Here is a 27,054-nt window from a genome sequence, read left to right on the forward strand (position 1 = left end):
AGAGACCATCCATAAACTCAAAAGGCATGACGTCAAGGACTATGATTATGCTTGCTGAGCTGGTCCTTCCCCTACCCACATGAAAAGTGGTTCTCCTGCTATACCATGTACTTAAAAAGTAGAGAGTGAAGCTCTGTGGTACTTAAAGTCTTTTTTTCTCAGCATCACCATGATTTGGGATTGCACAAAGCAAACATTGCTCTCAGTCAGCTGTAACTCTTATGAAGTTTATGCACTAAAGATGGTAGTGAAAGATTGAGGAAAATGGAGTCTTGCATGTTAATTTTTCAAGGAAAAAAGGGACCGAATCAACTGAGTTTGAAAGTCAAATGAGTTCCTGTAAGTCCTTTTGTGAAAACTCACAGATAAAATCTGTGTAACTCCTCTCTTGTAACTCACTTCTCCTATCTCTGCTGTTAGATACCACAGCTGTTAATTTTCCTTCATCTATCAATGTTATTTCTTTAATTCCAAGCAAGAATGGGGAGGGAACAATATTGTTTGATTTTCCAGGGGTGGTCAAGACATAATGTAGAATATATTCTTTAAAGGTTCAAAGGAAATAACACAAATTAATCTGTCCATTGTCAGATATCCTTGGATAACTATGTCACGGACAAATAAAACAATAAACATTGCTTACTTAGAAAAAAACCCCACGTTTAAATGCAAAACTTCTCTCCACATCTTCTAAAGATGTACATTTCCCAACAAGCTCTTTCTCACCACTCCATGTCAACCAGGAATAAGGCATTCAATGTTATTTGTATCAACAAGTATTTCAGGTTTAAAACAGTATTACATCCCATCTTTGAACATAGAGTTTAATTTCTGCGATGAGCTAGTTACTCTTCTAGGAAGGACAAAGAACACACGGAAGAAAACAAAGTAAATCAAACTGCCTCTGCTCCCCTCCCCCAGCTTCTCAAGATTCCTCCCCACTCCCCTACACAGACTGGGTGTGGTCCCCCGGTTTAATGAATACCCCAAAACCATGTTTCCTTTTGCTATTCAGTAGTAGCAGAGAAAAATAATAACTCTGAGTGTTTCTGAAACTGCTTGAGGGGAAGGTTGCTGTGGATGACAGCTTGTTCTTATGGACCCTACGCAACACAGATCATCCTGGAAAATCATTATTTCCAGTCCTGCGCCCTTGGTCCAACACTATTCCAGGATGAATAAATTTAGCATCACTATGTTGGCACCAATTCCACTATCCCATATCTCTGATGTACCTGTGCCATTTATGCTCTTGTTAATATAATGGGAAAGGGGACAAGCCCATGTTGTTACCTTTGGCTAGGTAACATGCCCACCTCAGCCTGAGGTGCAGACATGCTGGAGAGATGGCTGGAGAACCGCCTCCTCCCAATGGCACCCATAAGGTATGTTTCTTGTTCACTTACCACACTGGGCATGCTCAAGGAGTCATCTAGAAAGAGAGAAAAAAACAGAAAGGAGAGGAAACAACCACCCAAATCCCACCTGCATCTTGACAGTTGTCAAGAGATAACAGGATGCCAAAGGTGTACCCAGCATTCACTTACCAAGAGCCCAAGCCTGAAAATTGGAATATTCCATTAGACTTTACAGCCACAGTGCAGAAAGACATACACATAAACCCCTGCAGGATGAGGAACCTGACAAACATGGAGCAGGGATTTATGTATTCTTTCAGCTTAAATGGCTCTCAGGAAAACATGTTTGGGGAATCCAGCTTCCACTAGGGAATTAATCCTGTGATTAATAAATTGTTTGTTAATACACAGTGTTTCCAGCATAAAAGTTGTAACTGGACCTTGTCCTGGTGTGAAATAAACTGCTTCTATGATCTAGCAAAAGCACTGTGACAAAAAAGCCAAAATACATGACAGCAAAATGCAGAACTGACACCCTTCAACACCCTTCAGGACATGCATTTTAAAACGTCACCAAAAATTTGGATAAGTTGACTCAAATACATCATACTGCAACAGAACTATGCAGACAGCTGGACTGCAATCAGGACAGCTTGAAATTTTCAGTGCTGTTTCAAATTATATCAAGTATCCAGAGAGAAATTACTTTATTGTGGTTTTTGCCACAACAACTTTTAATTACAAATAAAGAAAACAAAGGGGTGGGTTTGTGTAATTTCCTCTCTTTTTGACCTTTTCCTATTCTGAGGTACTGAAATATTTTACGGCAGTGTTTATCCAAGGCAGAGCTGAGGAAATAATGCTGCAGTTCAGATAGGAAGATGGCACTTACCGTTCCACACAGTGGCTCAGAATTAATCTGAAACCACAGTTTGCCACAATGAATAAATATCTGAACAATGTATAAGCAATACAGCTCTGGGTGGATTGTACAAAGTTTAGTGGTGAACCCAGCTAAAATAAAGTTGGGCTAAACCTGCAAAGTTTCTGGCTAATTGCTCTTTGCCAAAAGGCAATTCTGCTGTAACTGCATGGGCCTTTCTTTTGAGCCCTCCATTTTCACTCCTTCTGTTTGATGCTTTTGGGGATCCTGCAGGAACAGGATCCTAACTACAGAGCCACAGCCCCTGTCCACTGTCATGATGGCCAAAGAGAGGCCTGGTTGCCAAATGCCTTGTCAGAACTGTGATGATTGCACATCAGCCCGCATCTCAGGCACTAAAATCCTCCGTGTGCCCTTCCCTTTACCCTGCCATAGCTCAGAGGGCAATGAGGAGGTATGTTACAACTCAAATTTTAACACCATGTATACCAGCCACACCAGCTGCTCAACCTCGTGCTCCTGTGGACCTTTTATTCATACTGGGACGGGGGCAACTGTGTTCCCCTCCCAGCCAGCCTCTGGGCATCAAGAAAACATCCTCAGTTGTTTGGGGCTTAGTATCAGTGGCCACGTACTTTCTTCATCCTCCTCATCTGTGTGGCTCAGCGTGTCCTGCGAGGCCTGCTGGGAAGGCTCGCTGTCCTGCTCCCAGACTGTGCCAGTGCCAGTGTTGGAGCGGGACATGGTGGCCAGGCTCAGGCGGTAAGCAGAGGTGGAGGTGCCCACAGTGCTGACAGATGTCTTCCCTTGGTAAGCTGCGCAAGAGGGGGAAAACCAAACCCAAGTCACTCATGGCACTAGAAATCAACAGCAAGCCAAGCATTCTTGTCACACTGGGCACCTCATTCTGCCTGGACTAGTGAGGCAGGGGGACCTTCTCACTCTCTACAACTCCCAGACAAGAGAGTGGAGCCAGGCTGGAGTTGGCCTCTCCTCCCCTGCCACCAGCAACAGGACAAGATGAAATGGCCTCAAGCTGCACCAGGGGAAGCTCAGGCTGGACAGGAGGAATTTCTTCCTGGAAAGGGTTGCTAAGCATTAGAATGGGCTGCTCAGGGAGGTGGTGGAGTCATCACCCCTGGAGGTGTTCAAGAAATGATTGGACGTGGGACTTGGTGCCATGGTCTAGTTGACAAGGTGGTGATCAGTCAAAGGTTGAACTTGATGATCTCAGAGGTCTTTTCCAACCTTAATGGTTCTGTGATACTGTGACGGGGGTGGCAGAGGTGATAAAACACAAACAGCTGCCTTGCTCGCCTCACCTTTCCAAAATCTCTGTTTTACTTATGCAGTCTGATTTTCACAACCAGTATTTTACAGATCAGCTTCAACATTTAGAAACAAGGCAAATTCTTGCCAAGGAAAAAAGACTGAAGCACTTCCTTTTGAATTTGTTTTCCTAAGAAGAAAGCACATAAACTGCTTGCCATGTATGAGCAGCAGCTGCCATCTCGTGGCAACAGGGGTGGCCATCACTGAAGAAAAGTCTCCCCTTGTGCGGGAGAAAATTCAGTGCCCCATCAGCTCAGGGATGCTGATCTGGATGTCATAGTAGAGAAAAATCAAAGAGACCTGGAGAAAGTTGGAGGATCTGCTGCTGCTGAGCAGCCAGACCTTTCTGCACGAGGAGCTTTGGCTTTACAGTGGTACTTTTTTATATCGTCAATGGGAGAAGGGAGGAAGGTGGGGGGAGGAGAAGAGTTCTGAAGGTGTGGTATAATTTTTTTTTCTTATTTTAGGTCTGTTAATAAACTTCTTTATATTCTTTCAAGTTTGGTGCCTGCTTTGTTTTTCTTCTAATTCTTATCTCACAGAAGGTAATAGTAATGAGTATTTTGGACCAAACCACTACACAGGGACAACCTTATATTTGACTGAACAGAGATCAAAACCTCAGTGGCACAGGGTACATGGAGATGAGGGCTTCCTTATTCTAAGCTCTATCCTCATGATCCTGTCATGAGACAGCTCCTTCCTCCATGATGATTTAGTCTGTCCAAGAGACAAGGTAGGCTAAATAAGGTAGAGTACCATCTGCTAGTCTACCTGGTAACCGGTGAGAAGCTGTGATTAACTTAAGCCCCAGATGCCTCAGCCTAGTAGCTGTTTGTCCATCCACAAAATTCCTGTCAGAACCTTCATCCAAGAGATGGAAAGAGGAGTGGTCCTTCTTGGCTGTTAGCTGTATTGCCCAGCTCTATGCAGAAGAGAGATTACTAGAAGATTTCTGCCAACATCCTCCCAGGTTCAGCACATTCACACTCCTTCCAAGTGCTTTGAATGTCTTCATTGTAGAATTAAGTCCACATGCCTTTCCCCATCCAGAGGAACTAAGACTAGCTGTACTCCATGGATCAGAGCACCTGGATGACTGACATGCTCTTTAGCTTTGGCTAGGAAAAAGCTCTGTGATTTAGTTTCAAAGGGTTCTTAGGCCTACTAACTTCTGAAAGGTCACTCCATACATATATAATTCTTCCAGAAGTGCTGTTCCTCTGTTCTCAGCTGGGGAGTAAGGGCTATCTTGCCTTCAGGGAGTGAAATATCAGGAGCCAAAGCAACTGTTACCTTGCACTGGATGAAGGGCCGAAGGAGCACAAAGATAGGGATCCGTGTTCTTACGATAAAGTCGAGGAAATCCCACAGGGCCAGCCCTCCCACCTTCCGCAGGGCCATCTCTTTGACTTGCAGGCTCAGCCAGTACCACTGGCTGTCCAGTTGGCGTTCAAAGCAAACAAGGATCACCTTCAGGGCTACAGGGGAGCACACATCAGCAAAGGGCAGTCAGAGATGTTACCAGTGTCCCTCATGAGCACTGGGGGAAGAATGGGGGAGGGGGCCACAGTGAGCACAAACCTATACAGGCATGCTTTGCATGTACATGCACATGCACACCCACACACCTCAGAGTCACAACTGTCTTTTCTATCAGTCTCCAAACATGGCAGGGAAGGAGCAACCAACCTTCTAGTAATAAAGGCCTCAGGATCAGTATTGGCAGTCCCATTCCCAGAGAAATTTTTCTACTTCATATCTAAGTCCCTCTGTATTTTCTTGCTCTGGCTTTCCCTCTCCCTCCCTGTAGAGCTGTCTTCCCAGAATCCGATATTTTGAAAGCAGCTCAGAGTAGGAATACAGTCCTGGCTGATCAGACAACCTCAAAAATCTTGACCAAGCATATCCACACAAAGAGTCACCCTGTGAGCACAATAATCTGCAGATGATTTATAGGACAATGAAAAGAACCTTTCTAGCAGTGCAGCTGCATGAGTCATGGTCACACTGCAATTTAAATACAAATATGGTCCAGTAAGCCAAGGGCAGTAATTCACAAGAGCAAGAGCATGGCATTACAAATGGGGATGAACAGCAATGAAGTTCAAAACAATGCTCTGCATTAAAGTGGGCAGTGATTAACACTTGACTTACAGGAGAGACAAGGAATCTCTCCCTTTCCATGTTCCCCATGTCTGGTAAAAACATTGTTGGGGGAAAGTTGACTACTCCATCTTTCTTAATGGGATGGCCAAGACTTCTCAGCCATTACACCTCTGTATCCTGGTTTGTTTGGGTGGGGGGCTAAATCAGTGGTGAACTGCCAATTTTTCATGTTTTACTCCATTCCTCAGATACAGGTTAACAAAGACCAAATATAAATCTTCAGATAAATGCTCGCCCTCACAAAATCAGAAACAGAGAAGCTGTTTTTGAAGGGGTGCTTTGAGACAAAACTGTCCCCGTATAGGCCTGACTGCCTGCAGTGCTGCTGCATCTCCAATTTAATTATTTTTTCTGTCCTTTCACCTGTGGGTCAGATGGGAGATAAGGCAGTACTATCTTGCACCACCCTACAGCAAGCAGGGGGCATACCAGTCAGTAAGGACCGTGTGTGGGGCCAGCAGCCAGACAGACTACACCACCTCTCACCCTAGATAGCCAAGGGCCAGTGAGGCTGTGATGTTAGGGGTTGATGGGCAGTCTGACTGGCCTTTGTGGCTTCACTGCTGTAGTCTGGCAGTGTGAAAACTGAGCGACTTCTACCTGTGCTGCTTCTCCTCCAGCTGCAGTGCAGACATCACTCATGTTGTGATATATTCCAGAGGTACTCCTGGCTTCATGCTCTGGCCTGGCCCCTTGTTCAGGATAAGGCCTAAAGCAGCTCTAAAGAGGTCAGTTAGCTCCTGCCTGAGATGGTTTTCTTTAATGCTCTCTACAGAGAGCACTCCACTCTACTCTTGAGCACTCCACCATAGCTCTGTCTCTTCTCAGTGGTCAGTAGAAGCCATCACTCACCCAGGTAGGCAGCCTGGCTGGTGGATTCTGCAAGCCCTTCCCGCCGCAGGTCCTTCCCTGCATCCCCTGGGGTGGAGCAGTGGGCGGGGGAGCTCTCCAGCATAAAATTCTTGCTGCGGGAAGTGCTGATGATGCGAGGTGGCAGGAGGATATTGATAACAGTCTGGAGCAGCAGCAGGACCTCAGGCTGCTCCAGCCAGGGGCTGTCTGAGATACATTGGGAGGGGAAAGAGAGAGAAAGATCAGGCTACATCCCATCATAGACACCCAAAAGATCCAGACTCTGTTCAGTTCCAAAATGGGGTGTGACACAGATCCGTGCTGTAAATCAAATCTCTCCTGATGGGAGAGAGTTTTTTTAAGTTCTTGTTAGGAGTTCAAGAGACAAACGGAGACTTTCCGCTTTCACTGCTGCTGGGTAGTTGTTTATTAAGTCTTATCAGAGAAACAGAGTCACTAACATCACCCAGACACAGTACAGAGCAGAGAATGCAGGAGAAAGCCTCAATTATCAAGATTTATACAGCCTTTTAAAGATAATTTAGCCAATGGTTACTAAAAACATATATTATTTTCACTTTCCTACCAATTATTCAGTAACACAGCCAGGAACTGCAGAATTTTTTGTCCAATCATCCAAAATTACTTTTACTGCAGAATATGGAGTAGTAGAAGAAGAAGAAAAAGGTTTGGAGAACAACAACAATCCTCCATTTTGTTGGTTTTTGCTCTTATCTATTTACTACAAAGAGAAGCTTAAAACCTCTTAATTTTTTCACCCTGTGACAATCTTACATAGTAGTCTATCACCTAATTCACACCATTGTATTTTCTAGCTCTTGTCTGATAGTTGGTAATTTTTTCCAAGGTTGGAGATCAAAACAGTGTTGTTCAGGGGGTAAAACCCCTTCAAAACAGGCAGAGAAATATTCTCGGTACTCTGGGTTCCTACAGGGTGCATCTCAAATGTCCCCTAAGCATAAACTCCGTCCCACACACCTTGTTATGCTGCTTCTCCTCCTGCAAGCAAAGTTTATTTTAGCACCAACACAAACACACACAAACATAGAGCCACACAGCACAAGGAAATGTCCCATTCAGTGGTCTCATTTCCTTTTAGCATTCCCCTCTCCCTTTACTCTTTGCTTTCATTTAGGGATTTACCAGTGAAGACCCTCTACAGCAGAAAGCAAGGAGCAGGACTTGTGCAAGACAAGTGGCATGGACTGGGCAAACTGTGATCCACAAGGGCACACAATTTCTGTGACCTCTGTGTTGAGCTTTTGACAGGGTACCCTTCCTTCTCGGACCAGGGTAAGAGAGCAGAGGAGGCTGCTGTTCTGCTAAGTTCTTTATTTCATAGTTTCACGGCTTTCTTGAAAGCAGAGTTTGAAGGGGGGTACATGATAAAGCCAAGCAGCAGCAGCAACAGCAGGCAAAAACAGCTTCTTCTACATGCTCTATATGCTCCATTTATTTTCTTACAGAAGTGTGGATTATATTTGTTAACTGACCAATAAGATTAACACACGATTCTAGTTTTTCTTTCCTTAACCTATCCTGGTCTAATTCAAACAGTCATAAATCTTACACAAGTATTACATAGGTATTACACAAATTTGCATACATAGTTTATATCAGTTCTTATTGTTTATGTGAACACTCTATCTAAAAAATGTGAACAGTACAGTTCTATCTATATTTTGTCTAAAGTAAAGAATTCTGTGAAAAGGTAACACTGCTGCAGCAAGAACTGTGTTTAAGGTCTCTGCTACAGCTTTTTAATGTTTAAAGCACTTAGCATGTATTTCTACTAAAAGTTAAAAATCTATATTTCACTTTGGTGTGACTTCATGTATCTCAGCTTGTCCAAAGGTTTTAATTCAACCCCTGTGCTTTGGCTTCCCTCTGGGCCTGAGTCCAGAGGAGCTTTCACTCCAACACCTCTGCTCCCCTCTGTGACTTCTGCTACAACAGATTTGTCTTGCCCTGCACTCCAGTTTCAAAAGCAGGAGCACATCTGTGTAGGACCTGACTCAAGAACCAAGGCACAGCTGAAATAAAGAGAAGAAATAACAACTCCTCCCAGCGGGGCTCTTTTCAGTCTCAGACCCAAAGGGCACTTAGCTGACATACTGCCAGTGACAGAAAACCAAATTAAAAAATAAGAATAAAATACAGAGAGCAGGGAAAGTGCAAATATCCAAAAGAGGGACAAAAATTCTTTTTGTTAAATTAGTCAGACCTTTGCTTCCAGATCCTACTGTGAGCACAAATGGAATCAGTAGGTTTAAAAGCATTCCTTCCCTTCTTTCCTGATTGGTGAATGGGGAGACGACATGGCTTAGGGGGAAATCTTCTTTCAAAGCCTGTGCAGTAATAATAAAAAAGGATTAAACGATTTCATCAGCAGATCATGCACACAAGTCACTGCAGGGAATGACGATCCCCTGGCCACCCTGTTCACACAGTACACCACCAGCTCTGATGACCTGATTCAGCATTAACTGAATGAGATGTCCTCAGACCATTTAGTCAGGAGTAAAAGGAATTCACAGAGTAACATAGGGATCACCTGCTCTTGTCATAGCCAAATGTAAGAAGCCCAGACTCCTAACTCTTAAATATCATTAACAAAATCAGATGTATCCCACAGGAGTCAGCTGAGTGTTAGTCCTAAGCTCTCCACTGCTGTGAATGGTATCAGGATCTGACACAGACTATAGAGAATAAAAAAAGGAACAGAGGAAACTGCACAAATGACATTATCTAAATATTCTCCTGTCCGAACACGGAGGCTATTCCCAAACACATTTTTGGTCTGCCTCACTTTGTGCTGCCCTGTCATCCTTCTTAACACAAAGAATGAACTCCTGAAAAATAAACAAAATGCATGCTTACTTTTTGACACACAGTCAAGCTTACATTGAAAGGTCTTTCACCTTTTTTAGAGGAAGTAATTCAAAAGGCTGTCACCAAAACCTTTGCTCATTTACAACATCCCAGTTGCTACAGACTGTGAAATGCAGCTGAACCTTGTAATTCCTCAAGCTTGCAGACCTGGGCTGAGAAATTCTAGGAGATGTTTTCTGATGGGGTGTGAGGTACTTCTGTTTTGTATTCTGCTGGAAGTATTGGGAATTATGACTTGTGTTTTTCCTGACATGTTCGGTTTTCATTACATTTAAGCCCACAAATGAGTGAACAGGGAGAAGAAGATAATAGAAGTAAAAGTTCCCAATAATTTTTTTAAAATTTATTGATTTGGTACCTGTTTTTGTTTTATTTTTTAATATATAATATTTCACAGCAAGTGAAAGTGGCCTTTTTGGGGTTTTTTTTGTGTGTTTTGTTTTGTTTTGATTAAGGAACCATTCCCTCAGAGCTGGAAGAAGTCTGTTCTCTTTCTGTGCCAGTTTGTACCAAAAAGTCCTTTTGTGCCTCATGCTTGGAGGGACCGCTTTGTGTGTTGGTCCCTGTAAGCCTTCCTTCCCAAGCCATCCTGCTGCTCAGAAATACCTGCCTAAGTATTCAACTGGATGTACCAATGCATATTTAAAAATTCAAGTTGGAGCTAAATTAGCTTTGGTCACCATTCAGACTAATTTCATGCCAGTGGGGAAGGAAAGGGACACAGAGGCAGAAAGACTCTGTAGAAAGTTATAGTGCTGCTATGAGAAAGGAATAGTGGTGAAAATCTGCAAAAAGTCTGGAACTTTTTTTAATTCTGGCAACAAGGATATCATTGCATCAGCAGCTGAAAAGCCAAGTTGCCTGGCTTTTTGTGCTGGCACACTGTGTGATCAGCTCAGGTAAGAGCAGAAGAGCACAAACTCCACTCTCAGTTACACACATGGTCCCACAGGAAAGTTTGCATGGATGTAACCCAGGCCAGGGCCCATCCTCCTGTGGCAGAAGTCTTACACTAACTCCTTAGATCCTGCAGACAATCCTAACCTGCTTGTCAGAGCCTTAAACAGCATCCATCAGCCAAACTCCCTGGATTTCCAATGGCAGTGTTATGCTTGCTGTGGCCTTGGCCCCAACAGATGAATTCTGAGCTCAGTTCAAGCCTTCAGAAAGGAGGGAGAATTTACATGTTGCTTCTCCTTAATTTTTTGTGTATGTTCCACACTTTTTGCAGAAAGAAAACAGAGCACTGATGAGTTGGTGTCTCAACCAGAAGCTCTAAAGGCCTGGCCGTGGGCCAGGGCAGACACACCTGTATCTGCAATGCTACAAGCCAGACAACAGCTGTGCTGAAGGGCAGAGGTGGCGAGAGATAAGGGCTGAGATGAAGAAGGGGTAATCCGTCAGCCACACTGGAGGGTCCTACCACTCCCATCACCTGCAATACAAACAGAGCACATCACCACAACTGGCTACTTACAGTTTCATCCATGCCATATCCTCCAACGTCAGTGAAATGGAGGTGCCTTTCATTGAGCACTGAGCTGGGGTGGATCTAGGAGAACCAGCCCCCCCAGTGGTCCTTGCAGGAGCTGGGGCCAGTGAGGAGAAGGAGTTCTAGCAGGGAAAGGGAGGGGAAAAGAGGGAACCAGCAAGGATGGGAAGAGTGCATAGGTAACCCAGTACATTCATAAATGTACTCAGTACCAGCCCTGAATGATCAGCACTGGACTGGTGGAACAGCTAGAGTTGGAGGATATGTCATTTGACAACTGTAACAAATAAAAATCTGTCATCAAAGCAAAAAGTCTGCATTGAAACTGGACATCTTTTCCCTTCCCTTGCTTGAAAACTAATGTCCTAAGTTTGACCCAAGCCAGGTTTTGTACAATATTCAGATTCCTCTCAAAGACAGTCTGCTTTGGGGAACTCTATGTATGATTCCTCTCAGCTGACTGACCCCAGATGTCTGAAGCAGAGTCACCTGCATGTGACCTGGTTGTCTGGAACTCCTTGAATAATCACCAGAAGGAAACAGCGCTTCTAGGGGAGAGTTATTTGTACTGTTTGGGATGTGTTCCTCAGGAATTAAATCACAGGTCTCCATATGCCTGTTTCTTGCCATGACCAGACACATCTAGATGATGGGAACAGGGCGAAGGTACCTGGCAGATACCTAAGCTTATGGGAGATGAATGCATGCTTCTTTTCCAAATCCAGCCTGGGGAAAAGGTAGTAACCAGGTTTTTGCCAGAAAACCAAAGAGCAATTTAGAAGGGAAAGAGTCAGAGCTCCTTCTTTATATCACTATGGATTATCATTGAGATATTTCCTCACCTTCCCGGGTGATTGATTTTTGGGGCTCCATGGTCTACACGATACACCATGCAGTCAATGCTCCCACAGCTCATAGTGCACCCAGTTCTGACAGCTAAAGGTAAAATACTTGTAGCAGTAAGAGTACATGTTCCTGGTAGCTCTCCCTGGTGTTCCCAGCCAGCGGAATGTAAGCACAATGACTGCACCTCAGTGTAGATACAAAAATGCTGCTAGCAAGGATTTTCTTGCTATTTTCTAAGTCTGTGAGAGACTTTTCTCTCTCACAGAAGAGGTAGCAGAGTAAGTAAACAACCAAGCCACCTGCAACCTTGAAAAGTCTTGTTTATGGTATAGTAGAAAAATATTTTGACAATGGATGTTTTAGGATTTTAGCCAATCACCCCAAGAGGTGGCTGATCCTTTGTCCAATTAGACTATGAAGAAAAAAGTCTATAAAAGAGTTTGTAAAATAATTAAATAAATCAATCTTGCTGCACAGTTCCTGCCTGCTGGATCTTCTCTCCTCCTCCTCCCTATGGCTGCGGGACACGGTGATATACCCTAGGGCCCAGGCCTGCGGTAATACCTCAGCACTGTGGAGCTTCCTGCTATTTTTAGAGCACTGGCTGATTCTTATTGTGGACCCCTTGGAGATCTTTCTGGGGTGATTCACTCTGCCATGCCTGCTTGCCAAACTGCAAGTCCATTCCAAACTCCTATTTGAGCTGTGTAGCAACCTGCCCATGTAACAATTCTAAGTAGTCTGAGGGCCCAGATTTGTGTTAGCGCCAGGTAGCTGCTAACTCTGCTTGGACGAAGAAGAAGTCTTATGGACTCTGACAGGTTGGAGCTTTCCTGCCCTTGCAGTAATGAGTGCTGAATTGACCTGAAGGAAAGGAACATGGCAAAACCTGATATTGCGTTTTAACTAATGATCATTGTTTTTAAAGCCCCTCAGAGCACTTCTGAACCCTGAAATGTTTTTTATAGCTGCTAGATAAGGTTACAACATTTGTGCTCTAAGGAGAAAATGTTAACAATAAAATTCTAGTGCAGCCTTTCTCCCTTAATTTATATTTTTGCACATGGAATGAAAGCATGCTTGTTTGCTCAAATGGCTGGAGTTACATGAATATCAAAATGGGGGCTTGCCATCCATACATGCCAGCAGTGTAACAGCTGCAGAAACACTATGGTCTATCACTGAATGACCAGGCAAACTCAGTCCATATCATTTGTCTGTTGAAACACACTTAGGAGCATAAACTTTACTAAGAGAGGGATCTGTGTGGATACAAAAATGCTGCTAGCAAGGATTTTCTTGCTATTTTCTAAGCCCATGAGAGACTTTTCTCTCTCACAGAAGAGGTAGCAGAGTTATGTAAACAACCAAACACCTGCAGCCTTGAAAAGTCTTGTTTATAGTACAGTAGAAAAATATTTTGACAATGGATGTTTTAGGATTTTAGTCAATCATCCCAAGGGGTGGCTGATCCTTTGTCCAATTAGACTATGAAGAAAAAAGTCTAGAAAAGAGTTTGTAAAATAATTAAATAAATCAATCTTGCTGCACTTCTCCTCCCTATGGCTGCGGCACACGGTGAAATATCCTAGGACATAGGGCTGTGATAATATTTGGTGCTGCCCGACATGATCTGCACGCTGCGAAGTGTCCTGCTGCTGCGAGCCAAGCCGAATTTCTCTAGAGGTATGCTGTTCCCCTTTCCCCCCGGGACCGGGAGGTCCAACGGGACTGAGAAATGGCAAACAGCGGCTCACAAACCGACGCTGTGGTAATGGACTGGAAAGGTGTTTTCAGTATAATGCACACCTCCATTCCTGAGAACTCAGTTCGGGAATTATTAGATTGGGCTACCTTAAAAGGGATTTCCATGGACAGAGATACTGCCCTTGACTTTGCCTTATGGCAGGAACTTGGCTGTGCTGTCTGACAGGGAATCCTGTTTTGGGACCCAGAAGTGTTAGGATTATACCAAACTTGGCGTTCGTTATTTATGCTGCTGACCGACCTTGACTGTGGCAGCAGAGCTGGCTTGCCTATTTCGGTGATGAATGACGGAGGGATGTCCGAGGTGGACCCCGCTGACCGGGCTCCAGGGGCAAGTGATGGTAAATCCGAAAAAACACCCTCAGCTCCACAGGCAGAGCCTGCACCGCCTCACCCTGCACAATCACAGGACTCCACAGCCGCCAGGGACCCCGCACCAGCAGAGGCAGGGGTGTCAGGGCAGCGGGAAGATGCACAGTACACCTTGCCGCTCGGCTCGGCAGCAGCCATGGCTTATCCAGGGCCGTGAATTAGCGGTTTAGCGAATTGGACCGTGGCGGCTCCTAGCCTGTTTTGTATGCGCCAGCAGAGCCAAAACTGCCCGGACGTCCCTTCTTGGCCGGTGCGGCTCCAGGCGGGCCTGCACCAAGACTGCCTGGGTGTGGTCCACTGCCCTCCTTGGCACTGGACTGTTCTGCACCGCTGCAGAACCGAGCCATCGACTTTTTAATACAGCATCTGACTTTGCTGACAGAGCTGCTGAGCATATCACGGAAGCTGGAGGAACTGCTCAGCTTGCAAAAGCAGCTGCTGCAGATGCCAGAGGCACCCTGCCACACGGGGTGCACCAGGCCCGTGCCGCCCACAGGAGATGCGGCTCCGAATCAGGAAGTGGCGCAGCCAGCGGCAAACCTGGAAGTAGCGCTGCCGTGGGAAAACCCAGAAGCAGCAGCAGCAGCCGCGCCCCAGCCAGCGGCAGCACCGAATGCAGCTGTGGAGCAAGATCCAGCAGCGGCACCGGGCGCTGGCGCGGTGGAAGAGACGAGCGCGGTGTCGGGCGTGGCTGCAGCTTGGAGGCCAGCGGACGCGCCAGGTGCTGGCATGGCGCAAGAGACGGGCACGGTGCCAGGCACGGCTGCAGCCCTGGAGACGGCTACAGCAGCTCCAGTACCAGTTCGGTCGGGATCGGCCGAGACGGCATCCCGTAAATAGGCTGCTGTTCAAACTGCAGCGCACCCAGCTGTAGTCTGTGCTGTCTGTTCTGCCGCTAGCCAACCTAGCCAAAGTGCCCCTCTCCACCCACCTCTGTTCACTCACAGCGTCTCTGAGTTGCCTTTGCCTGATGATTCCTTGTCAGAAAGTGAGGTAGATGAGGTTCTGGCCCCGGGGTGTAAAGCTGCCATAGCCGGGCGGCAATGGAAAGGCTGCTGCGGTCTCGCCCCTGGACCTTTCTGGACTGCACGGTAACAGTGTGTCCGACCCACTACAATCGCTTCTTAGAGTCAGTTAAGATGCGAGTGTTGGAGGAGGGAGATCGGAAATTAATGGAAACACTTGGAATGCCAAATAGATTTGAGGATTCTGGGGATAATCAGGAAGCTGTTACACTCCAGCTACAGGCTGTGCCAGAAGTTCAGGATGGTAGTGATTCCTCAAAAGGGGAGATCCAAGCTTTCCCAGTGTATAAGGCTCTCCCAAATTCAGGGGAGCATGACAAACACGAGGTGATTGCTTGGAAGGTTGCCCAGGATCTGCAATCCAAGGTGGCACAACATGGGCTAGGTTCTGCTGAGGTTATGCAGATAGTAAGGGTGATAAATACAGATTTGCTTGCTCCATTTGATATTAGACACTTAGGTCAAATTCTATTTCAACCTGTACAATTTACAGTTTTTGAGAAAACCTGGAGAAAGCTGGCCAACAAGGCTGCATTAGGGACTATGCAGCTCCCTGCTGCCGATCCTAGATGGACAGCGGGAACGGATGCTCTTATGGGAACTGGTCCCTTCTCTGATCCCAGCCTACAGGGTACCTTGTCCTCTAGCATCCTGCAGCAAGCTCAACAGGTCAGCATGGCTGCCCTGTTGAAAACCATAGAGCTGTCTGCGTCTAGAGAGCAATATACTGAAATAGTTCAAGGGAAATCAGAGTCATTCCTCTCCTTTGTAGAGAAAGTTGCGGCTTCTCTCGAGAAGCAGGTTGAGGATGACGGGTTAAGGCAGATGTTGTTAAGGCAGTTAGTGAGAGATAACGCAAATGAGGAGTGCGGAAAAGTCATAGATGCCTTATCAGGGGACCCTGAGGTAACAGACATGGTCAAAGTCTGCATTAAGGTGGGATCTGGGAACCAGAAAAGGTCTGCTTTGGCTGTGTTCCTGCAGTCTGGTCATGCATCTTCTGATAGTGAATCAAAGCAACCAAAACAGGCAAAAAAACAGAAGCGGCCTAAGCCGAGCCAAAAAGAAAACACACCGATCCCTCACTGCAAGAGGTGTGGCAGGCCAGGGCATTGCTCGGACTATTGTAGATCTCTGACTCATGCCTATGGTCGGCCATTGTGAGGAAACTTCCTCCGGGGTGCAAGGAGGGGGAATTGGTCTCCAATGCAGTCGGTCCCCCAGAGAGTGGCACAGGTACAGGCACAGGCCTACTCCGCCACCCTAGAGACAGCACCCACGGATCAGACGGGTTTGACGTCCACACCGCAGCCGCAGTCATCTTAGACTCTAGCGGTATTTATAAGGTTCCCTTGGATGCATATGGACCCTTAGCCCAGGGACCCAGTGCAATGCTGGTGGGAAAAACCTGACGTTGCCCATCAAGGAATCTTAGTGCACTCAGGGGTTATTGACGCTGACTTTAAAGGTCAGATTTGCGCTATGGTCTCCACGCAAAAACCCCTATTCCTGAAAAGACCTGCCTTGCTAAATTAGTGCCTTTTAAGTCTTGTGTCCCCAGGATAGAACAACAAACTCACGAAGATAACGGCAGTGGATCTACGGGACTTCCGCAGGCTTTCTGGACTGCAGACATCTCTGACCAAAGGCTGCAGATGACATGTACCCTGATCCTGCTGAACGCTCGTCCACTCCGGACTCAGCTTTGAGGTTTGATTGATACGGGTGCTGATGTAACTATCATCTCCTTCTCTGCGTGGCCTCCCTCATGGCCTTTAGCCCCGGTGGGACTGGCCATCTCAGGAGTAGGAGGACCTACGCAGAGCTATTTAAGCGAACGGCCTGTGGTGGTGAAGGACCCAGAGGGGCACCCAGCTATGATTAGGCCTTATGTTACTACCACTTCCCTTAACCTTTGGGGACGGGACGTGTTGGCAGCTTGGGGGGTATGGATTGGGACAAATTTTTAGCAGGGGTCACTGTGTGTAAGGGCGCACCTTTGCGGTGGCTGACTAACACACCAATCTGAGTCAGGCTCTGCTCAGTTAGCCGAATTAAGGGCTGTTGAATTAATGGTCTTTCAATGATTCTCACAGGAACCTTTGAATTTGGTTACTGAAGCCAACTAGAAAAAGATTTGTATACAATCAATCACCTTACAGTACCACAAATTCAAATAATCCGGTTATTCTGAATCATTTTCTCTCATTGCAGTCTGCAGGTGAGACAAAACTGCCCCGGGCAAAAGCCTGAGTACGGAATTTACTCACTAACCAGTGGCAAGGCCCGCATGAGCTTATTGTTTAGGGTCGTGGGTATGCTTGCATTTCCACAGATACTGGGGTACGGTGGCTACCTTCAAAATGCGTTTGCCCTGACCTACGGCAGCAGAGGCAGAACAGGCAACCTCCAAATGATGACCAGAACGCCAACCATCCAAATGACGACCAGAATGTCGATCATCAGCCGAATGACTCTTCTGATGATGACCAAGATGTCAACCATCAGGCGGATGGTCCTTCCACAAGCAGAGACTGGGATGGTCCTTCCACAGCAGAGACTGAACTTTAAATTTCTTCTTATGGAGTCAGATAGTTAAAGCCTTAAGGACATATTTAGAATTAATAACTGATGTAAATTTCTATTTAGGATTAATAGTAGAGTCGTTATCTTATCAAACAAAAAGGGGGAATGGTGGATACAAAAATGCTGCTAGCAAGGATTTTCTTGCTATTTTCTAAGTCCGTGAGAGACTTTTCTCTCTCACAGAAGAGGTAGCAGAGTTATGTAAACAACCAAACACCTGCAGCCTTGAAAAGTCTTGTTTATAGTACAGTAGAAAAATATATTGACAATGGATGTTTTAGGATTTTAGCCAATTACCCCAAGGGGTGGCTGATCCTTGTCCAATTAGACTATGAAGAAAAAAGTCTAGAAAAGAGTTTGTAAAATAATTAAATAAATCAATCTTGCTGCACAATTCCTGCCTGCTGGATCTTCTCTCCTCCTCCTCCCTAAGGCTTCGGGACACGGTGATACACCCTAGGACTGCGGTAATAGTGGTAACCTTACCCTCTCAATTTCGCAGCTCCCAAACCCTCTCCAAAACATCCAGCAACTGCTCCCAATGAAAAAGTTCTAGAACAAAAAGCCAATTCTGGCCTTCACAGCCCCTTTGCAGTCTAGAGGAAACAAACCAGTGGTATGCTCTTTCCTTCTCAACTACATGTAGCGCATAATCACGTTCTCTCAAGGTGGCAGAGTCCTTGGCAGAAGCGACGCGTCTCCAGCTGCAGCTTGGATGGAGAGACGTGCCAGGCCAGAAAGCATTTGCCGGCCTTCCCTCTTCCCTGTGCAACCTGATTCTTGCAGCACAATCCCTTCCATAGACCTTCCCTGTCGCCGAGTTGAAGCACCTAGAGCTCACACAGAGAGAAGTGTCAGGAAGGAAAACGTTCCAAAAGTACCTCCTTCTCTTAACAGCATATAAATTACGCACAACACACTTGCGGTACTCCTTGCATTTTCCTTCTCAGATAGACGTACGATCACATTGTTCTTCGCTCTTGCAGCTTGGCTGACAACGTCCACCAGCTGTTCTCCTAGAAAAAAGCTCAAGAAGAAAAAGTTAGTGCTGGGCTGCACCTTCCCCTTGCCGCATGTAAGTCCCACCAAACTCACTGCTGCACTCTACACTGCATCTAGCACGCTGTTCTCTGCATCTCAGCACCGAAAGTTTAAGCACATTTTTTTCCCATGGGGCACTGGATGACCAATGGGCAGGAGCACAAGTAGCTACCGTTGAACTTTTCTCTTGCAGCTGCTACCGTGTATTCAGCAAACAAGCAAGTTGCAAGCACGCTCTTCTTGATGCCTGTACACTGCGCACACAAGCCCGGTGCTCTGTGGCTTCCTTCTTCACCTTATGTAACTGTTGGGGTTTTAGTTTAGTCTTAGTTTTTTCCTGTTAAAGGAATTTTCTCCCATATGCATGTTGCTAGGGGACAAATAGCTGTACTTAAGAAAGACAAAAAAGGGAGTGGGGCGGGCCTGGCTACTCCTTTGTCTACACCTGGGTGTGGGGTCAGTTTGCTCTGAGCGTCCGGAGAGAGAAGCTGCAGAGAAAGGAGCTGCTGCTTCTTTCTTTTTGGCCGTTCTTTCTTCCTGCTGGAAACAACGCCGGGACCCCAAAAGCTGCTTTCCCTGCCCTGCTGGAGGCCGAGCTGTGGCTGCCCTGCCCCGCTGCTGCTTCGAGCTTTCACTACGCTGTAGCCCTGCTCGCCCTGCCTGCCTGGGCCTCCGTGGGGTTCTCCCATCTGGATACATCTCGTCTGCCACCCGGGATTTGTGTTCGTCCCTGCCGCTCCAGCCTGCCGTTCTAGCCTGCCATTCTAGCCTGCCGTTCCAGCCTGCCGCTCCAGCCTGCCACTCCAGCCTGCTGTTCCTGAGAGTCCGGGATCGGCTGCCCAGGGGTTTGTGAAGCTCCTTTGTTCCATCCCTCCCGGGATCCCAGGGCACTGGTGCCGCGTGTTTCCCGAGCTCGCTCTGGAGCGCCCCCTGCAGCCGCGGGGGAACCATCGCACCTGCCCTGCTCACCAGGAGCCGCCAGCGCCCCTGCCGGCTGCAAGCGGAACTGCACCCGAGGGGAAAGGGCCTGACAGCCGAGAAGGCTGGGACTGGGTTTGTGTTTGCTGTTACTGCCATAGTTGTTGTTGTTTTGTTTGACTGCTTATATACATATATATAGAGAGAGAGAGTAAAGAACTGTTATTCCTATTTCCCACATCTTTGCCCAAAGGCCCTTGATTTCAAAATATAATAACTTGGAGGGAAAAGGGGTTATATCTGCCACTTCAAGGGGGGCTTCTGCCTTCCTTAGCAGACACCTGTCTTTCAAAACCGAGACAGATCTTGGCGCCCAACATGGGGCCTGAGGGCATTAAGAGATAGAGGTGAAAAAGGAATAACAGTTCCTGGATAACTTTATTTTGTGTGCTAGATATAGGAACCTTGTTAGGCAGCACTATGTGGTCTAGTTTACCCTGGTTCGGGTGGCATGTGGCCGTGGCTATATTCTTCCCCTTTGCAGCTCCTTACTTGAATATGGGTCCTCTGACTAAGGCTACCATTGCTGTTATCCAGCTTGCGTTATGGGTCGAGAAGGTGAGGAATTCATGGGTTTTTAACTTCCTCCGGAATGTGGGCACATGGATAAACGGCTATCACACACTGAGCACATGTTTTTGGGGTTATGTTAACAATGGTACCTTCTGTGAGGAAATGACACCAGGGGAAGTTTTCCCCCAACCCCTCAACCAGTTCTTTGGGCCCACCCCATCAATTTTCGAAGGGTTTAAATTCCCTCTGAATACTAACCATCTGCTGCTGATAGGCCTACTCTATTTAGCACTCAAGGATAAGTTGAGATTGGCTTGGATATCTACCCGGACACCAGCCCCAGAGACTAGAGATCCTGCCCCAGAACCTGACATGGCCCCAGAGAGTGGAGTTCCTACCCCAGAGCCTGATCCTGCCCCAGAACCTGACACGGCCCCAGACACTAGAGATCCTACCCCAGAGCCAGAGCCTGCCACAGCCCCAGACACTAGAGATCCCGCCCCACAGACTGATACCGCCCAACAGTCCACCTCAGAAATGGACTACCCAAACTGGGTGGGGGTACTGGCAAAAGGGATGCAGGAGATGTGCCAAGAGATGGGTCAGGTGCGCCACGGGATATGCCAGGAGATGGGCCAGGTGCGCCAGGAGATATGCCAGGAGATGGGCCAGGTGCGCAAGAAGATGTGCCAGGAGATGGGCCAGGTGCACCAGGAGATATGCCAATTGCTAAGGGAATATACCTCCTCAGCTAGTGAAAAACCCTCTCCCTGCCCCAAAGAGGGTGAGTCCGATGGTGCAGCGGTGGAACCCACAGATGTTACAACCGTCCAGGTTTCAGCTGAACCACAAGGACAACCACAGCCAGCAGCAGTCGCCCCTGTGCAAAGGAGGAAGTGTAAGACCAAATCAGTACGACCAGTTAATGATGATGGGCAACCAGGGCCCTCACAACCAGCAGGAGAGCCAGAGCCAGAAATCATCACTGAGTCCCTGTCGCACGACAGTCTCCGTGCTATGCGAAACGACATTGTGGGAAGAGGGCGTGAGCCTTATACCACCTGGCTGCTTCGGGTTTGGGACCTTATGGGCACAAGTGTGCAACTGGATAGTGGTGAGGCAAGGTATCTGGGATCGTTGACCCAGGACCCAGGTGTGGACCAGATATTTGTGAGGGAGCCAGGACCTCTCTCTCTCTGGGAGCGGCTCTTAAGGAGTGTGAGAGAAAGGTTCATTCACAAAGAAAGAATGCAGGAGTATCATCATAGAATGCAGTGGAAGACACTCGAGCAAGGGATCCAACAGCTAAGAGAGGTGGCAATATTAGAGGTACTCTTTGGGAAGGATGAACAGCATGATAATGACCCCGATAAGGTCAGGTGCACAGGACAGATGATGTGGAACCTGGCAAGGCTAGGGCCATCGCAATACACCACCTTCATTGCAACGATTGATGCTGACAATACCCGAGAAACAGTGGGCTCTGTTGCCAACAAGCTCAGGAATTATGACAGTATGGTCAATGGTCCGCTGAAAGCTCATGTCTCTGCTGTGGTCCAGGACCTCAAAGAGGAGATGAAGGAGATGAGGAAGGAAATGAGGGAGGAGATGAGGGAGGAGATGAGGGAGGAGATGAGGAGGGTCAGTGTGGCACCAGTGCGAGTCACAGGCCCCCAAGTCAGAGCCCGTCGTCCCCCCGCTAGAGAGAGAGGGTACACCCCACGAGCTGTGGTTTTTCCTGTGTGAGCATGGGGAAGACATGAGAAGGTGGGATGGGAGACCCACCTCTGTCCTGGCAGCGCGGGTGCGTGAACTCAAGGAGGGAGGCACTAACCGAGGGGGTTCCGCTAAGGTGAAGGTAGCCTCAGCCTCCCGTGACCAAGCTGCCAGGTATTACAGAAGGGAGGATGATATGTCGGATCCCCTTGAAGGTACCTCGAGCATGTACGCCCAGGGAAAGAATGATAACCAGGGCTAGAGGGGCCCTGCCTCTAGCCAGGAAGAGGCACGGGAGAACCGAGTTTTCTGGACGGTGTAGATCCGATGGCCTGGCACATCAGAGCCACAAAAATATGATGCATTGGTTGATACTGGGGCACAGTGTACTTTAATGCCATCGGGACATGTGGGGGCAGAACCTGTATCCATAGCTGGGGTGACCGGGGGATCACAGCAGTTGACCCTTTTGGAAGCTGAGGTGAGCCTGACTGGGAAGGAGTGGCAAAAGCATCCGATTGTGACCCGCCCAGAGGCCCCGTGTATTCTGGGCATAGACTTCCTCCGGAATGGCTATTACAAAGACCCAAAAGGACTCAGGTGGGCATTTGGGATTGCTGCTGTGGAGGCAGAGGGCATTAGGCAATTGAACACCCTGCCTGGACTATCTGAGAATCCTTCTGCAGTTGGGCTCCTGAAAGTGGAAGAGCAACGAGTGCCAATTGCCACCTCAACAGTGCACCGCCGGCAGTATCGGACAAATCGAGATGCTGTGATCCCCATCCACAAGATGATCCGCGAGCTGGAGAGTCAAGGGGTGGTCAGCAAGACCCACTCACCCTTCAACAGCCCCATCTGGCCTGTGCGCAAATCTGACGGGGAATGGAGATTGACTGTGGACTATCGTGCCCTGAATGAAGTGACTCCACCGCTGAGCGCTGCCGTGCCAGACATGTTGGAGCTCCAGTACGAGCTGGAGTCCAAAGCAGCAAAGTGGTACGCCACTATTGACATTGCCAATGCATTCTTCTCCATTCCTCTGCCAGCAGAGTGCAGGCCTCAGTTTGCCTTCACCTGGAGGGGCGTGCAGTACACCTGGAACCGACTGCCCCAGGGGTGGAAGCACAGTCCCACCATCTGTCATGGACTGATCCAGACTGCACTAGAAAAGGGTGAGGCTCCAGAACATCTGCAGTACATTGATGACATCATTGTGTGGGGGAACACCGCAACCGAAGTGTTTGAGAAAGGAGAGAGAATAATTCAAATTCTCCTGCAAGCTGGTTTTGCCATCAAGAAGAGCAAGGTCAAGGGACCTGCCCGAGAGATCCAGTTCCTGGGAGTAAAGTGGCAAGATGGACGACGTCAGATTCCCACTGAGGTCATCAATAAGATCACAGCAATGTCTCCACCGACCAACAAGAAGGAAACACAAGCTTTCCTAGGCGCCATAGGTTTCTGGAGGATGCACATTCCCGAGTACAGCCAGATCGTGAGCCCTCTCTACCTGGTTACCCGCAAGAAGAATGATTTCCACTGGGGCCCTGAACAGCAGCAAGCCTTCACCCAGATCAAACAGGAAATTGCTCACGCCGTAGCCCGTGGCCCAGTCAGGACAGGACCAGAGGTGAAGAACGTGCTCTACTCTGCAGCCGGGAACAATGGTCTGTCCTGGAGCCTCTGGCAGAAGGTGCCTGGTGAGACTCGGGGCCGACCACTGGGATTCTGGAGCCGAAGCTACAGAGGATCTGAAGCCAACTACACTCCCACAGAGAAGGAAATCCTGGCAGCTTATGAAGGAGTCCAGGCTGCCTCAGAAGTAATCGGCACAGAGGCACAACTCCTCCTGGCACCCCGACTACCGGTGCTGGGTTGGATGTTCAAAGGAAAGGTTCCCTCCACGCATCACGCCACCGACGCTACTTAGAGCAAATGGATCACCCTCATCACGCAGTGCGCCCGAATTGGAAACCCAAGTCGCCCTGGGATCTTGGAAATAATTACGAACTGGCCGGAAGGTGAGACTTTTGGGTTATCTTCTGAAGAAGAAGAGGAGCAGGTGACACGTGCCGAAGAAGCCCCACCATATAACGAGCTACCAGAGAGTGAAAGACAATACGCCCTCTTCACTGATGGTTCCTGCTGAATTGTAGGCGCTAGCCGGAAATGGAAAGCCGCTGTATGGAGCCCCACACGACAAGTTGCACAGGCTACTGAAGGAGAAGGTGGATCGAGCCAATTTGCTGAGCTCAAAGCTGTCCAATTAGCTCTGGACATAGCTGAAAGAGAGAAGTGGCCAAAGCTCTACCTCTACACTGATTCATGGATGGTAGCCAATGCTCTGTGGGGTTGGCTGGAAAGGTGGAATAAGGCAAACTGGCAGCGCAGAGGAAAACCAATCTGGGCTGCTGAGGAGTGGAAAGACATTGCCACTCGGGTAGAGAAGCTATCCGTGAAGGTCCGTCATGTAGATGCTCACATCCCCAAGAGCTGGGCTAATGAAGAACATCGTAACAACAAACAGGTAGATCAGGCTGCGAAAATAGAGGTGTCCCAGATAGACTTGGATTGGCAACATAAAGGAGAGCTGTTCCTAGCTCGATGGGCCCATGATGCCTCAGGTCATCAGGGCAGAGATGCCACCTATAAGTGGGCACGAGACTGAGGGGTGGATCTAACCATGGACAGTATCTCCCAGGTCATCCATGATTGTGAGACATGCGCTGCGATCAAGCAGGCCAAGCGGGTGAAGCCTCTGTGGTATGGTGGGAGATGGTCCAAATACAAGTATGGGGAGGCCTGGCAGATTGATTACATCACACTGCCTCAAACCCGCCAAGGCAAGCGCTATGTGCTCACAATGGTAGAAGCCACCACTGGGTGGCTGGAGACCTATCCTGTGCCTCATGCTACTGCCCGGAACACCATCCTGGGCCTGGAAAAGCAAATCCTTTGGAGGCATGGCACCCCTGAGAGAATCGAGTCTGACAATGGGACTCATTTCAAGAACAGCCTTATAAACACCTGGGCTAGAGAACATGGCATTGAGTGGGTGTACCACATCCCTTACCATGCACCAGCAGCTGGGAAGGTTGAGCGGTGTAATGGACTGCTTAAAACCACCTTGAAGGCACTGGGTGGGGGGACTTTCAAAAACTGGGAGGTGCATTTAGCAAGAGCCACCTGGTTAGTTAACACTCGAGGCTCCACCAGCCAAGCAGGCCCTGCCCAATCCGAACCCCTACAAACAACAGATGGAGATAAGGTTCCAGTGGTGCACATGAGAGGTATGCTTGGAAAAACTGTTTGGGTAAAGTCTGCCTTGAGCAAAGACAAACCCATCCGTGGGGTCGTTTTTGCTCAGGGACCAGGTTGCACCTGGTGGGTGATGCAAAAGGATGGAGAGACCCGATGCTTACCTCAAGGGGACCTTGTTTTAGGGTGAACTACCCATGGCTCTGTACTTGTATCAGTATCAGCATGTATATTTGTATATAATTTGGGTAATGCATAGATTTATATGGTTAAAAAAGTTAAGTTTCATGTAACATGTTAGTATGGGAAAAAATTCAGGGTGGATAATGTTGGGGTTTTAGTTTAGTCTTAGTTTTTTTCCTGTTAAAGGAATTTTCTCCCATATGCATGTTGCTAGGGGACAAATAGCTGTACTTAAGAAAGACAAAAAAGGGAGTGGGGCGGGCCTGGCTACTCCTTTGTCTACACCTGGGTGTGGGGTCAGTTCGCTCTGAGCGTCCGGAGAGAGAAGCTGCAGAGAAAGGAGCTGCTGCTTCTTTCTTTTTGGCCGTTCTTTCTTCCTGCTGGAAACAACGCCGGGACCCCAAAAGCCGCTTTCCCTGCCCTGCTGGAGGCCGAGCTGTGGCTGCCCTGCCCCGCTGCTGCTTCGAGCTTTCGCTACGCTGTAGCCCTGCTCGCCCTGCCTGCCTGGGCCTCCGTGGGGTTCTCCCATCTAGATACATCTCGTCTGCCACCCGGGATTTGTGTTCGTCCCTGCCGCTCCAGCCTGCCGTTCCAGCCTGCCGCTCCAGCCTGCCACTCCAGCCTGCTGTTCCTGAGAGTCCGGGATCGGCTGCCCAGGGGTTTGTGAAGCTCCTTTGTTCCATCCCTCCCGGGATCCCAGGGCACTGGTGCTGCGTGTTTCCCGAGCTCGCTCTGGAGCGCCCCCTGCAGCCGCGGGGGAACCATCGCACCTGCCCTGCTCACCAGGAGCCGCCAGCGCCCCTGCCGGCTGCGAGCGGAACTGCACCCGAGGGGAAATAGCCTGACAGCCGAGAAGGCTGGGACTGGGTTTGTGTTTGCTGTTACTGCCATAGTTGTTGTTGTTTTGTTTGACTGCTTATATACATATATATAGAGAGAGAGAGTAAAGAACTGTTATTCCTATTTCCCACATCTTTGCCCAAAGGCCCTTGATTTCAAAATATAATAACTTGGAGGGAAAAGGGGTTATATCTGCCACTTCAAGGGGGGCTTCTGCCTTCCTTAGCAGACATCTGTCTTTCAAAACCGAGACAGTAACAAGTTGCACTTTCCTTCTCCCGGAGGCGAATCGTGGTCTACTGCTTGCGCAGAATGCTGTGCCGACAGCGAAGAGCCCTGACGTGCTGCTTCTGCTGAAACATTCAACTTTGCCACTCTTCAGCGCAAATGCTGCACACATCCACAGTGTGCTGTGCACGCTTCTTCCTCAGCTCTGTGTGCAATCATATGCTTTCAGATTCACAGGGTCTGAACTGTCCATCTAGCTGCCACTCAGGCAAATGTGCCAAGAGAGACGCACTTGCTGTATTAGTCCTTTCAAAGTGGCAGGCTTTCAACAGAGCACCACAATCTGGGCAATGAGAGGGGGTAATGAAGAACACGCTCTTGCCCTGGCACACATTTCTCTCTGTGTGAGACGTCTATCCGGATCTTTGCTCCTTGCGAGGCTGTAATGGGGGCGGTGGTACTTGGAGCTGAGAAGGGCCGTGTAGAGAGCAGCACGAGCTGACAGCGTTTTGCAGGTTGTAAAGGAACCAGGGCTGCCCCATGACTGTGGTGCAAATACAAGTTTCCACAAGCAAGCTCCCGTCCAGCTTGTTGTCCTGGCATAGTTCTCTGTGCGAGACGTAGGCGAGCAGCTTTCCCTTTTGATTCAGAATGCAAGAGAGGCAGAATGTGGTGGTACATAGCTCTGCGAAGGAAAGTGCATGA

The 27,054-nt window shown here is 48.1% G+C and overlaps 1 protein-coding gene across 1 annotated transcript; it reads right to left on the reverse strand.

Annotated features, from left to right (window-relative positions):
- Window positions 1-4,163: 4,163 nt before the first annotated feature.
- Window positions 4,164-11,193, reverse strand: LOC116446822 (protein unc-80 homolog). The gene is made up of 4 exons (XM_032115203.1): window positions 10,817-11,193; window positions 8,840-8,963; window positions 6,595-6,801; window positions 4,164-5,054 (listed from the first exon to the last, which is right to left on the reverse strand). The coding sequence occupies exons 1-4, from the start codon at window positions 10,937-10,939 to the stop codon at window positions 4,756-4,758; spliced, it is 753 nt and encodes a 250-aa protein (XP_031971094.1). The 5' UTR covers window positions 10,940-11,193; the 3' UTR covers window positions 4,164-4,755.
- Between the last annotated feature and the right edge of the window lie 15,861 nt (window positions 11,194-27,054).

Source organism: Corvus moneduloides, chromosome 7, assembly GCF_009650955.1.
Source record: "Corvus moneduloides isolate bCorMon1 chromosome 7, bCorMon1.pri, whole genome shotgun sequence".
In the NCBI taxonomy this organism is placed as follows: domain Eukaryota; kingdom Metazoa; phylum Chordata; class Aves; order Passeriformes; family Corvidae; genus Corvus; species Corvus moneduloides.

Excerpts from the sequence above, each read along its gene's own strand:
- LOC116446822 (XM_032115203.1), bottom strand. The coding sequence starts at position 10,939 with ATGGGAGTGGTAGGACCCTCCAGTGTGGCTGACGGATTACCCCTTCTT. Across the intron at positions 6,802-8,839 it reads AGTAGGATCTGGAAGCAAAG|ACAGCCCCTGGCTGGAGCAG; the intron begins GTCTGACTAATT and ends AATGTATCTCAG. Across the intron at positions 5,055-6,594 it reads CAGCCAGGCTGCCTACCTGG|CCCTGAAGGTGATCCTTGTT; the intron begins GTGAGTGATGGC and ends GCTCCCCTGTAG.